We start from the raw sequence: 15,089 nt of genomic DNA on the forward strand, positions 1-15,089 counted from the left end.
AAAAAAATATATATAATTTTAAATAATTCCAAAAATTTAAATAATTTCCTCCATTAAACTAAGAGAAAAGGTTTTGAATAAAAAAAATATGCATTAAAATTGGGTCAAAATTAAACAAAATCGTTATTCTGATTGGGACTCTACTAACAAACATTTACTGCATAATATTCAATAAAAGTTAAAAAGAAAATTGCAAATAATAAATGAAAATAGAGCTTACAGACTCATCAGTTTTGACTGTTTTTACAGGAATTTTATCTAAAGCTTTTTTTGCTGCACTGCATAGCTTTCTCTGAAAATAAAAGCAAATTGATAAAAATATACATCAAATATAAAAATCCATATTAAAAGTACACAATGACAGTAATATCATAAAAAGGTTTTTAACTTATTTTAAATTGGTCATTTTCAATTTGTTCTTTTAGGGATGGACACTTTACGCGGAGGTATCACAAATGAATGACAAGATTTTGAATATTTATATTTTTGAAACTGCGACCCATACTACAATAAATGAATAAGTGATACATTGAATGGAAGCGTTGAAGGGTTTAAAAAAGAACAATCTTTCATGAGCATGGTTAAGAGGATGAGGCAGGATTTTACTAGAATTCAACACGAATCTATGACAGTTGCTGCCTTTGAGCTCGGAATTTTTCAGAATGAAAGGGAAACTATTTCAATAAGTTTCATTTCAGGATACATTATTTAAAATTTGAGAAATATAAAAAGAAAACAGCAAAATTTTCTTGAAACATTGTTGTTTAAATTCATTAAAGTTAAAAACAGAAAAAGATAAAACTCAAATAACACATTTGCACAAATTAGATGTTTATTGTGTAACAAAAGATTCACACATATTTTGTATCGAAAAAAACTTACTTTGATGTTTTTTTTCAATATGTGCAATAATAATTGTAATAAGTGTAATAGTTTTAAATATATAAATATTTAAGGCATGGTCAACTATCTGTGCTAATTCACTTATTTCATTTAGGTAATAGTCATTCTTAACTTGTATTTTAATTTTTTACAATAATATTTGATTTCAAATTAGTTTTCCAGATTATCATATATTTTTCCAAAATTATGCTTAAAAAATGAATCAAAACAAAAATAAATAAATAAATTAAATAAAAAATCTTCAGTTGTTAGAAAGTGCATTCTCTTTTAAATCACGCAAGAGTTTTTAAATAAAGAAATCCACTTTCATCTATCCTCTCCTTAAGGAATTTGAAAATATGGCTTTTCATTATACTATTACCATAAGTCATTCACTAGTAAGATACAAAAATTTTCAGAAATATGAAAACTGTATTTTAATAAATAAAAAAAAAGAAGATAATTTCTTAAGAACAATATGATAAGATGTGTCACACTCAGGTTGGTATTGTTTACACAATTTCGTTCAAAACCACAAAGATCTAAATATTTTTTTAGAACATAAGAATTTTATTATAAAAATTTCAAAAAATGTTTTTAATTTTTTTTACGACTTACTTATTTTAGTAATTATTTTCATATTGTTCACAATTTATATTCACAGTATGCATATTTTAGAATATTTTCAAAACAGAATGAATCAGACAAAAAAAAAAATATATATATATATATAGAGTACATTCACAATTATACTTTCACAACTGTTAAGGAAGAACAACACAGTAAAATTTTGTGAAAAAGAAGAATGTTTCAATGGATTTTGCAATGATTACAATAAGCTTAACTGAAATTTTTTTTATCTTATTCTACATATTTTTATTTTAATTTTATCAAATTAAAAAATTAGTGCATTTTTAATAGAATGTCATAACTTATTTTCTAAATTATCCATAACTTGTTGTAGTTAGAAGTAAAAAAAAAAAATCATCCAAATTTGATTCCCTTTTGATCTTTTCAAACTACGTGGATGCAATTTTTGTTGCAGATATGATTTTTAAAAAAAATAATAATTTTCACAAAATGGCAGCGTTTTGAAAAAATATTCAAACAATGACATAAAATAAGTTGCATTTTCGAACATAACTCAAAGTCAGACAACCCAACTAAAAATTTCTTACGCACATAGAATTATATTCATTGTGAATATTGTGAGAAAATTAATTAGTTTAAAATTGTATTTAGAGATACAGCAAATAAAGAAAACAGTTTCGAGCAAATTGCTTTTAAAGTTTTGTAATCAATAATGCAAATAAATCTATAAAATTTTGCAACAAACTATAATGCAAACTATATACAAAGTCCATAAGATGCTTCTTTTCCATCATTTTAAGCCGTCTCAAGTGCTGACATTTTCAAAATGAGCAAATATATATGTTACTAATTTAAACTAACAGAAGCGCTTTCTGTTTACAAAAAAAGCCTTCATTTATAGAACAGAACAGTATATATTTTTTAAAATTATAAATGTAAGAATTTTTTTAAAAAAAATCTAAATATAAAAGAATACATATTCTAATATTATTGGCAATATTCTCCTGTTCTAAAAAATATTTGTATGGTTAACTTTTTTTAAATTTTTGCTATTTGGAAATTACTTTTTATAATATTAATCAAAAACTCTAGCTAAAGGCTAGAGTTTCAGATTGCAGAATTTTTTATTCTCAAAATTAGTGCAGAATTTTCTTATTCTCAAAAGATAATAGAAAAAAAATCACGAGCGTTTTGTTCCACCTTTGATATGCAAGAAAGGAATTTTCTGAATATAGTTCTGCAGAAAGGGGAAAAAAAGTTCTGTGAAAAAAAAAATTTTTTTCGAAAAACTCTGCTCATAAAAAAACGGAACTTCTTTGTTTCCCAAATAAAAAATCCTTCTGCAAGAACTCTGTAATGTTCTGTGACATCTGTGACAATATCGCCACGATTCTGAATGGGGGGGGGGGGCATCAATAATTGAATTTGGCATTGGCAAGCAATCTCTATTAAAAGATATGCAGTGGAATTTCATGAAAATTGGGTAATGGTATAATAAAATAATAGAAATTTTACTTAGCAAAAAAAAAAAAAAAGTTCCGTTAGGCAATCCTAGATATAACATTCCCTACAGCTTGGCATCCCAAATTCCTAGACTTTAATGCTTTTTACTTTTGGCTATAACTACACACTGAAAGATAGAATAATACATTATGGGTATATTCGCTACCACCAGTGGCATAGTTTTAGGAAGGGTTTGGGGGTACAAAACCCCTCCGAAATTATATATATTACTTGATTAACTAACTATTGTATGGTAAGTAGGATGTAAATACAAAAAAGTTTCATTATTCAGTTTTTTGTAGTTTAAACGTTTAGAATATATATATTAGAGGGAAATAGGGCCAAGGTAGCCAAGTTGGCAGGACACTGAACTCAGGTTCGTGAGAACAGGAGTTCACATCCAGCCGTCCGAAAACTCTCTGTGTAGTAAATGGTGACTGGTGCACCTTGAATATGTCGGGTCATAAAGTCCTCCATGTTGCCATAACAAATTAAACTCTGGGGGTGCTGAATTGGAGATTGAGCGTTCTATGGTTCAGGTCAAAATTACAATTGCAGATGAATGAATGGATGCATGACCCTATAAACAGGTATGACGTATGGGTGAGGCAGGAAGACGAATTCTTCGTCATAGATGGCGCCATTGGAAAACAAGAACAGTTGCATCCCATCTGCTTTAATGGCCAAAGACAAGAACAATAGGAGGAGATAACCAATAACCCCGTCGAACATGCATTGAAACTATGTCACTGGCTACCACACACTGCTTTCAAGAAATAAACATGGGATCTCATGCTTTCAGATGGTATTAGACAGCACAGTATTGGTTAGTTTCAGAAATAAGGCGAAATGTAGAAATAAATAATAAATAAATAAAAATAAAGTTAAAATAAGGGTTTTGTCTTTCGACCCCACTTCTGACTAAACAGTTGAGAATCGGGATCATATTTTCCAGGTAGAGGATACCAGAATGCATAAATCAGAAACTGTCATAAAAAAGTATATTTATTCAGTATAAGTTCGTATTTTTGTTAGATTTTGTAACTTAAAATATGGTTTTGACAAGGAAATTTAATATTTATATCTTGGACCATTATGATTACACGTTAAAGCGCGAAAATCTGATAATTAGAGTTAAATTTCATACCATGAGTCACATTTTTATTTTTATTTTGCACACTCTTCAAAGAAAAGCAAAAATTTTTTTTAATATTAGAGAGATTTTGCATAGCGATACGGTATCCCGCTGCCTGTAACGGTAACGTTATTTGATCTTCACAAGCTTCACAGCGTATGAGTGAAAATTTTTATGCAAACTGCAGAATCAAGGTTAGCGTTGTGCATAGCTTGAGAAAAACGCTATGCAAAATCTCTCTAACAATATTATTCGTTCGTAAACGCTAAGTTTAAAAATTGTTTTAAAAAGTGTTTAAATCACGTTAAGAATATTAAAAAAAAAAAACTTTCGTAAAAAACGTAAATTGGGGAACTTTCGTCTGATAATTGAGAAGCTGAGAGTATGAACATTTTAGAGACATTTTAGTGAATTTTGAGAAAATTAGTGAATTTTTAGTAAATTTAGTGAATTTTTAGAAAATTTTATACGTTGATAAAGAAATAAAGATAGTATTGCTTTTATGCTTTTGTCCGCAAGGCTCAACTTGGCAAAACTTTTGAATTTTCAACAATAATTTAAACTGTTATAACAATAATTTGAATCAGTTATAAAAAAAACTGTTTTTTTTTCTTCCTTTCTTTCAGATGCACTTGAAACCCTTTTCCACTCTAAAAACATTTAAAGACTATTACTTTGTACCTTCATCTACTGAGATTTACGAAATTTAATAACATACAAAATAAATTAATGTTGTATAGATAAATAAGACAAAAATAAAGTCTTTTCCCGAGAAATCTCATATAATTTCAAGGATATCATTTCAAATCTTCTTCTACTCTGCTAAAAATCTAAGAAACGTTATTTTCCCCCAAAACAAATATAAATACTTAAAATATAACTTACCGATAACATTTCCTTGGCATGAATATATCGAAATCTTTGAATGTAATAGAAGATAAGCCATGCAAAAGATATGATCATGAGAACGATGAAAGATAAAGAAACAAATAACACAGATGTCCTATTTATTTGTCCAAATCTAAAAATTCCACGAGGTCCAACACCGATTCTCATTATAATGCGGGTACCATTATCTACTAAAGATGCTAGTTGTTCTCCCTTCCTTTCGTTTATCACTACAAATGTTATCCGGTACGCTACAAAATAACAAATCGATACATTAAATAAAATAATTAAGTACAGGAGAGAAAAACATTTATGAGTAATGCATTACAAATGTCATGCGGTAAGTTACAAAATAACAAATCGATACATTAAATAAAATAATTAAGTACAGGAGAGAAAAACGCTTATGAGTAATACATTACAAATGTTATCCGGTACGCTACGAAATAACAAATCGATATATTAAATAAAATAACTAAGTACAGGAGAGAAAAACATTTATGAGTAATACATTACAAATAATATCCAGTAAGTTACAAAATAACAAATCGAAATATATTAAACAAAATAACTAAGTACAGAAGAGAAAAATATTTATGGGTAATAAATACACTATAAATGTTATCAGGTACGTTACAGAATGACTAATCGATATATTAAACACAATAATTAAGTAAACAAGAGAAAAACATCTATAAGTAATACACTACAAATGCTAACCGGTACGCTACAAAATAATTAATCGATATAATAAACGAAATAACTAATTACAGAAGAGAAGAACCTTTTATTTATAGGCTCTACTTTAAGTCAGGGCTTTTTAAACTATGGGTAAAGATAAGCCGTATGGTTAAACTTTGGGGTCGTAAAAAATATGAATTGTAATATATTTTCTACATGGTGTGTGTGGGGGAATAGTTAAAAATATTATTATTATAGGTATATTGCTGCTATATGGAGGGAAAAAAAACTGAACACCTTAACAAATTTTGACCAACAGGGATCGTGTTTTCATGTACCAAGAAGCAAATATAAAAATGCGATTAAACATGTCAGTTTGTGCTGATGATTTTTTAAGTTATAAAACAACACACAAAAAATGTAACTTCTCTGAATTAAAACGTAGCTTCTTTAATTCTTGACCTTCGAAATATGGTATCAGTCGCAATCTGGAAAAACAATTTCTCAATAAGTTTGAGATTTTGGCCATATTTCTGTAAATATTCAAGAGAAAATGAAGTAAAAGTAAAACAAACGTAAAGGCTTCACAATTGTGTGACCAATGGCATGATTGCGGCAATGCGGCCAGCATTGCGCATAGGCCACCTTTACTTCCCAGATAAACTAGTATCCTTCGACTTGAAGCTAGAAGGGCTTCAAGCCGCCACTGGGAATCGAACTTCAGTGCTTCACAATGACAATTCAGTGCCTTAACTACTGAGCCCTAGCGGCTCTAAGAGAAGATACAAAAAAAAAATGACCTCACTTCTTAAATTCGTTTATCCAAAAATAATTTAATAGAAAATGTCACTTTTTAAGCTTATTTATTTGTCAATAAAGATCGATACATTTTTGAATTGCAATTTATACAAACCTTTACAATTTGAAACAACAAAACGCAAAATATAAACTAAATAAATATAATAAATTTTGAGAAATGAAAAAAAAACGTTTTTTTTTTCTTTTAAATTTTTTATAAGTTAAAAAACTATTTGCCGATATTTTTTTTCAAATTTCACATTTTTTCATTTAAAATATTATAACTTTAAATGAAGTAAAAAATTTTTACACAGAACAAATCAAAATTTTTTTTCATATTTTTTAAAAATTCCCCACAATTTGAAGGTCAAATATTCGAATTAGTCAAAAAAATAAATTAAGAAGAGGAAATACGATTTTTCTACTAAAATTATTGTCTGCACGATTAATACCTAACGTTGTCATCAGCACAATTTATTTAGTCTAACTAAACGATACGATTAAACCAATGATTTACTAAGACTGCATCTTAGTACACGAAAATTCAATTACTAGATCAAAAGTTATTAATTTAAATCCATTTTTTTTTATTTTGAGCACTGTACTTTGCTTTTATTTGAATGTCTATAAAATCTCAGATTTCTAATCAAAGGGTATAATAACATTATTTGGTTGTTGCTACACAGCCAGAGATTAAATGCAAAATAATAACAAAAATGATTTTAAAAATATGTTCATCAAAAAAATTTTTGAATATTTTTTATTTATTTATTCACTATTATTACTTTTTCCCTTGATTTATTCATTTATTTATTTATTGTAAAAAGCTGCAATTAGGGTAGATTTCTCTTAAATACTTGTTTTGTTAAATGTCATGAAACAGTAAAGTGTAAAACTTTTTTTTGCATTGGTTGAGAATTAGGAAATAATTAACAATTTAGGACGAAAACTGATTATTAAGATTTAAAAGGGGAAAAGAAAAACCGGGTTTTTAAGCAATTGTTGAGTTAGAAATACTGTACATACATTCTTAAGCAAGACAAATTACTGATTAATGAAATAATAAAAAATTTAAAAAAAAAAAACGCAGCAATGATTAGATTAAATCAAAGTAAAGATTGAAAAAAAAGAGAGGAAAAATAGATGTTCATTCAAAAAATACCGAAGTTAAAATGGAAAGATAAAAATGAGAATTGATTAAAGTCGTGTTTTTAAAAATAATCGTCTGTTAACATAAACTTTAATTTTGTAACTCTAAATTTAGAAACTTTAACAAAATAATGACAGCCAAAAATGCAGCTTTGTTTCCTTTGACATTTTTATCAGTTTTACTTTTAGATATGTCAATTTCATAAATTGACATAATCATGTCAAATTTATAAAATGGTAGTTTGTTTATAAAGTCAAGGTTTCTAAACTGTAACAGAAGAAATCAAAAGTTGATTATTATTTTATGAAATAATGTGCAAGTATTTAGACATCTCACACGATTATATCTGCTAAAAGAGCCCTCTTTTTGCGGATATAATCGTTTGAGTTGGGTTTGAGTTATATCTTTTCCTTTTTTTGTTTTCCGACAGTTAAATTTTTTTTTTAATTTTTTAAAATTTTAATATTTTTAAAAAAAATTTTTAATAGTTTTTTTCTTTTCTTTTCATAATCTTTATACTTTTTTCATGCGTCTCTATATTTTCAACTTATATTTCAAAAAAAGCAATATCGTTCCTAAATTCTGGTGAATCACAATTGAGGAAAGCGGGGTTAAAAATATCAAAACAAGTTGACAAGTTCGATTTTTTTGATAATCACTTTTCAACTACTCCTTTTGATTTTCGTCAACATATATATACAGATTATGATGCTTTTATCCTTCCTCTCTAACCTCAATAGCAGTACGCCAGATTTAAATAATGTTTATTCTTGTAAATAATGTATGCTATACTCTCGGCGACCAAAGTTTTTTATACGGTCCCGGTGAAGTGTCAGTTTCCCGCCACAACAGTAAAAAAAAAGCATGCTCATCTTATAGTATTTAATAACTTACTGTTTATTTAGGTCTATAGACTTTGGAGATATACATTTTTAAATAATATTTTACAAATTGTGAAGTTTTTCCTTCTCAAAAAAGTATTTGTGCTTTCAAAATCCGGCATATTATGCTCGTTGAACTAAACTTTTTTACAACTATTATGACAATTATGTATTAACTTAATGTGACTGCAAGGTGTTACACCTTTTTCCATTTAAATACTATTTTTCGAATTTTAATACTTGCACATTTTTTACTTTTTTCTGCCAAGTATCTAAAAATATACAGGGTTTTTAGAAAGACCCTCCTTAATATGCATTTTTAGAGTCCTTATCAAAAATGAAATATATATATATATATATATATATATATATATATATATATATATATATATATATATATATATATATATATATATATATTTGTAATAACAGGGCTCCAACCCTGTTATTAGTGTCGTATTTAGCTTGAAATAATTGCAGTCTTAAGCCATCATACGTTCTAAACAGGTTTATTTAAATATAGCTGGTATCGATAACAGTCACGTCCCCACTCCTGCAAAGGAGGGGGAGTGGACAAGACTCCGGACAATTCCGGCACAGCTTATCAGGATCACATTATGATGAAAAGGACACGCAAAACTATGCGTTCTTAGGTTTTATACCAACATAGATTTGAAGTAAAAAGGCACATTCGTACATTCCTTGTATCCTTACGCATTAAGGAAAATCATTTCTGCTTCCTTATATGGAATTGAAAAAGGGAGCGATTCTAAAAATAACTCTTCCCTTGAAATATAAATCTATTTATATTTCAATGGCATGTTTTCAGCCTTGAATTCCTAAAATAGAATCTCTCTACGCTTATTCTTTAACAAAGACATTTTATGAAAACGAAAGAGTTTTAGTTCTTTTATTAATACAAAAGTATTTACTTCTTGTATTACATCCCCCCCAAAAAAAATTTTGGTGAGCCAAAAATAAAAAAAATTTAGAATACTTTAACTTTAAAATTTTTAGGTTGGTACGACTGTTCCTTTTTCCCTACTACAAACATTTTTTTCAATTATGTAAAGAAGAAAAAAATTATTTACAATGACAAAAATATTAAAAACATGATTATGCAATTTATCTATTTAGTAACTAAACAGAAAGAAAAATTAAACATTTATAAAACTAACCTACTAAAATTTTCAAAAAAATTTTTCACACAAAAATATACAACATTTTATGGAAACGAACTGGACAACAAGTGTCATTTAATCAGAATTTAAGATTCTGTGTGGTTAAAAATACTTCCTAAGCTTTGATACGATTTTCCACCCGTACTACTGGTACCTCGTCGCGCCTGGAATGCTGGAGAGTGTCCCATCCGATGACCCTACAATTCCATAGTGCCACAAAGTTGGAAGAAACATCAAACATGGTAGTGATTCGACACCGAGTGATCCTACAATTCTTACTACTCAAGTTGTGAATTAAAAAGTGAATGTGCGCGAATCTTAATCATGAATATTCATGAATTGCTACGATTCAAGTGCGCGAAAGGAAAAAAAAAAAAAGTGATATATTTTTTCTTCTTCAACGATATAGATGAAGGTCAAAAGTGTAGCAAATGGAAAGGATTGACTGTAGATATATTTTTTTTTCTCTCTCATTTTTTTTTCTTTCTCAATGTTGTGATTAAAAATTTTAGTAATATTAGATATGAGTAGTAATCTAAATATTTTATTTTGAATAATGGAATAGAGTATTATTATGATTAGATTGAATTTCTTGTGTTTATATATATTTTTTTTATATATAATATTGATATAATATTGTTTAGTGCATTTAAAATGTTTTTGAAGAAAAAAAAAATAATAAATGTGATTCAAACGTCAATTAAACTAGTGACGGCAAACTAAATTAAATTTTTTTTAAACTTTTGTTTTCTAATGATTTTTTTTTTTACGTTCTAAACAGGTTTATTAAATATAGGCTGGCATTGCTAACAGTTGACGTCCAAGCTGCCTACGGGAGGGGAATGGACAAGACTCCGGACAATTCCGGCACAGCTTATCAGGATCACATTATGATGAAAAGGACACGCAAAACTATGCGCTCTTACGTTTTATACTAACAGAGATTTGGAGTAAAAAGGCACATTCGTACATTCCTTGTAACCTTACGCATTAAGGAAAATCATTTCTGCTTCCTTATATGGAATTGAAAAAGGGCACGATTCTATAAATAACACTTCCCTTGAAATATAAATCTATTTATATTTCAATGGTATGTTTTCAGCCTTGAATTCCCAAAATAGAATAACTTTACGCTTATTCTTTAACAAAGACATTTTATGAAAACGAAAGAGTTTTAATTCTTTTATTAATACAAAAGCATTTAATTCTTGTATTACATATATATATATATATATATATATATATATATGTCATACAATAAGTAAATACTTTTGTATTAATAAAAGAATTAAATCTCTTTCGTTTTCATAAAATGTCTTTGTTAAAGAATAAGCGTAGAGAGATTCTATTTTGGGAATTCAAGGCTGAAAACATACCATTGAAATATAAATAGATTTATATTTCAAGGGAAGTGTTATTTATAGAATCGTGCCCTTTTTCAATTCCATATAAGGAAGCAGAAATGATTTTCCTTAATGCGTAAGGTTACAAGGAATGTACGAATGTGCCTTTTTACTTCAAATCTAGTGTTGGTATAAAACGTAAGAGCGCATAGCTTTGCGTGTCCTTTTCATCATAATGTGATCCTGATAAGCTGTGCCGGAATTGTCCGGAGTCTTGTCCACTCCCCCTCCCGTAGGGAGCGTGGACGTCAACTGTTAGCAATGCCAGCCTACATTTAATAAACCTGTTTAGAACGTATGAGGGCTTAAGACTGCAATTATTTCAAGCTAAATACAACACTAATAACAGGGTTGGAGCCCTGTTATTACAACCCGACAGGATTATTACAAGTCGACAGGATAGTTGCTTCTTGCGGAGAAAGTTTACCCATTTTGACTGCTTCGTGGAAATTTTCCATCACCCCCGGAGGAGAAAAAAATCGGCAGTGAAAAAAACGTTGAAGGAAGGAAGGATGGCGATTTTCCACCCGTACTACTGGTACCTCGTTGCGCCTGAAATGCTGGAGAGTGTCCCCTGAAACCAGTGAAAGTATCCCATCCGATGACCCTACAATTCCATAGTGCCTCTAAGTATGAAGAAACATCAAACATGGTAGTGATTCGACACCGAGTGATCCTACAATTCTTACTACTCAAGTTGTGAAATAAAAAGTGAATGTGCGTGAATCTTAATCATGAATATTCATGAATTGCTAAGATTTAAGTGCGCGAAAGAAAAAAGAAAAAAAAAGTGATATATTTTGTGTCTCTCGTCAACGAAAATAGATGAAGGTCAAATGGAAAGGATTTACTGTAGATATTTTTTTTTCTCTCATTTTTTTTTCTTTCTCAATGTTGTGATTAAATATTTTAGTAATATTAGATATGAGTAGTAATCTAAATATTTTATTTTGAATAATGGAATAGAGTATTATTATGATTAGATTGAATTTCTTGTGTTTATATATATTTTTTTTATATATAATATTGATATAATATTGTTTAGTGCATTTAAAATGTTTTTGAAGAAAAAAAAAATAAATGTGATTCAAACGTCAATTAAACTAGTGACGGCAAACTAAATTAAATTTTTTTAAACTTTTGTTTTCTAATGATTTTTCAAGATTTAACCTCATAAAAAGTAAAATTTTTCAAAACTTTCTTTTGAACCAAACAATGAAAAGTTTTCAAATAAACTTAAAGAAAGTGTAATACTTCTTTTAATTTTTCGGACTTGGTCAAAACTAAATATTCCTATTTTAAAAAATGTGAAACCCAAACAAACGGACAGTTAACACTTAACAAAATTGTGAGACTCCCTTATTACGATAGGCCAAATTGTTAACTCAGCTAGGTTTTTATAATTGATACTGATGTACCATATGCTTTAGTAGGGTTGTAGACTTGCAGGGATTTTTGTTTGTTTATTGATTGTGTCGGGCCAGTTGTTATTCTATTTGGTAAGAGACTGATCATCTCTGCTAATTCTAAAAGTGACAACTTATCTTTGCACATTAAACAGCAGAATTCTCAAAATGTTAAGGTTAAAAATGGTGAAAAAGATGTTTCAAAAAAAGTAAACATCGAAAAAAAGAAAAGAATGATGCTTCAAAAAAGTAAGCATCGAAAAAATGAATGTTAAGGATGTTTCAGTAAAAGTAAACATCAAAAAATAGAAAGAAAGAATGTCCAAAAAGTTCAAAAGATTCGAAGATAGATCTAGGTAATGGATGCGTTCATTATCAGGTTAATATCGACGAAAAAATATGTAAAGGGTAACAAAAATAAAAAATAGAAGGAAAAATAGGAAAAAGAAAGAATGGACCAAGAAACTGATTACAAAAACAAAATAAATGAAAAGAAATTTAAGTAAACAAAATTTTGAATAAGTTCATGTATCAAAGCATAGGAAATATCACAAACAACAAATGTTGAAATTAAATTCTAAATAAATGACACTTGTTGTCCAGTTCGTTTTGCATAAAAATTTTGTATATTTTAGTGTGAAAAATTTTTTTGAAAATTTTAGTAGATTAGTTATGTAAATATTTCATTTTTCTTTTTGTTTAGTTACTAAATAGATAAATTGCATAATCATGTTTTTAATATTTTTGTCATTGTAAATAATTTTTTTCTTCTTTACCTAATTGAAAAAATGTTTGTAGTAAGAAAAAAGGAACAGTCGTACAAACCTAAAAATTTTAAATTTAAAGTTTTCTAAATTTTTTATTTTGGCTCACCAAAAATTTTTTTTGGGGGGGATGTAATACAATAAATAAATACTTTTGTATTAATAAAAGAATTAAATCTCTTTCGTTTTCATAAAATGTCTTTGTTAAAGAATAAGCGTAGAGAGATTCTATTTTGGGAATTCAAGGCTGAAAACATACCATTGAAATATAAATAGATTTATATTTCAAGGGAAGTGTTATTTATAGAATCGTGCCCTTTTTCAATTCCATATAAGGAAGCAGAAATGATTTTCCTTAATGCGTAAGGTTACAAGGAATGTACGAATGTGCCTTTTTACTTCAAATCTAGTGTTGGTATAAAACGTAAGAGCGCATAGTTTTGCGTGTCCTTTTCATCATAATGTGATCCTGATAAGCTGTACCGGGTTTGTCCGGAGTCTTGTCCACTCCCCCTCCTTTTCAGGAGTGGGGACGTGACTGTTATCGATACCAGCTACATTTAATAAACCTGTTTAGAACGTATGATGGCTTATGACTGCAATTATTTCAAGCTAAATACAACACTAATAACAGGGTTGGAGCCCTGATATTACGTATATATATATATATATATATATATATATATATATATATATATATATATATATATATATATATATATATATATATATATATATATATATATATATATATATAGAAATCAGAGAAATCACACTATAGGGCAAGGGAATGTAATAAACAACCAGATAGGTTTGATTGCGGGGTCAACAGAGATAGGTTGAAAGACGACTAATAGAAACACCTTAAAGTTTCAACTTCCAATTAAATCAGCTTTGACGTTTATTATGTTCGCTTCCTCTACTGTAAATTGTCAGGCTCCGATAGCGTTTTTGCTTTATCCATCTAAAATACTAATTTGCGACCTCCATATGTATACTTTTTGTTTTTATTATGAAAGAGATTCTAAAAATGTACATTAAGGGCGATCTTTACACAACACCCTCCATACTGTATATATTAAGTGCAGTGACTATTGATCATTCTGAATAGATCTATTGATTCCCAGCTACTCACATTTTGAAATGTTTAAGAATTTTAGAACAAACACCTAAATTGAGTAAATTCATAATTTTATCTAATGACAAGAATTAACGCAAGTTATTGCAAAAGTTGCCATAAATATTTTAATAAATTATTTTTTCTAACCAAAACCACCAATTTTGGAGCAAATCTTACACCCACCCACCCACAAAATGTTTCTAATAGTATCTAGATGTTTACAGATAAAGGTAAAGCATTTCAGCAACAGCCCATTTGTGGACATCATGGATGTCCATAATTTCGAGACGAATGTGGAAATGTAGTCAGCATTGCGCACAGGCCGCCTTTACTTTCCAGACAAGCTGGTAGTCACTGATCTAAAGCTGGATGGGCTTCAAGCCGTAACAGAGGATCGAACATCTGTTCTTTACAATCACTGAGTAATCACTGATCAGCTGTATGGAAATGATAATAATAAAATAAAGATTCAATAGGACGATTATTTGATAATATTTTTAACAAATGGCAGCACTGGGTAAGCTTTATTTTACTGCGAGAAAGATTTCTTTTAAAAAAGATTTTATTTTTATTACTAGTACCAATAGTATTTCAATAATATTTTACTATTAGTATTTCCAGTATTGAATTACTATTTTATTCTTAATATTACTAGTATTTTATAAGTATAACTAATATTTTATTACTAGTAATTTACTAGTATTAC

At 28.3% G+C, this 15,089-nt stretch overlaps 1 protein-coding gene across 1 annotated transcript in view; it reads right to left on the minus strand.

Moving 5' to 3' along the window:
* Nucleotides 1-15,089, minus strand: part of LOC107443352 (E3 ubiquitin-protein ligase goliath) — a 55,650-nt gene that overhangs the window by 17,931 nt on the left and 22,630 nt on the right. Inside the window, exons 3-4 of the mRNA XM_016057197.4 lie at nucleotides 4,997-5,250; nucleotides 221-292 (exon numbers count right to left, since the gene is read on the minus strand). Of these exons, the coding sequence (XP_015912683.1) occupies nucleotides 221-292; nucleotides 4,997-5,250 (326 nt within the window). The remainder of the gene's footprint in view (nucleotides 1-220; nucleotides 293-4,996; nucleotides 5,251-15,089) is intronic.

The sequence above is a fragment of the Parasteatoda tepidariorum genome, chromosome 12, assembly GCF_982258835.1.
Source record: "Parasteatoda tepidariorum strain Cologne lab strain chromosome 12, Ptep-v5.0, whole genome shotgun sequence".
NCBI lineage: Eukaryota > Metazoa > Arthropoda > Arachnida > Araneae > Theridiidae > Parasteatoda > Parasteatoda tepidariorum.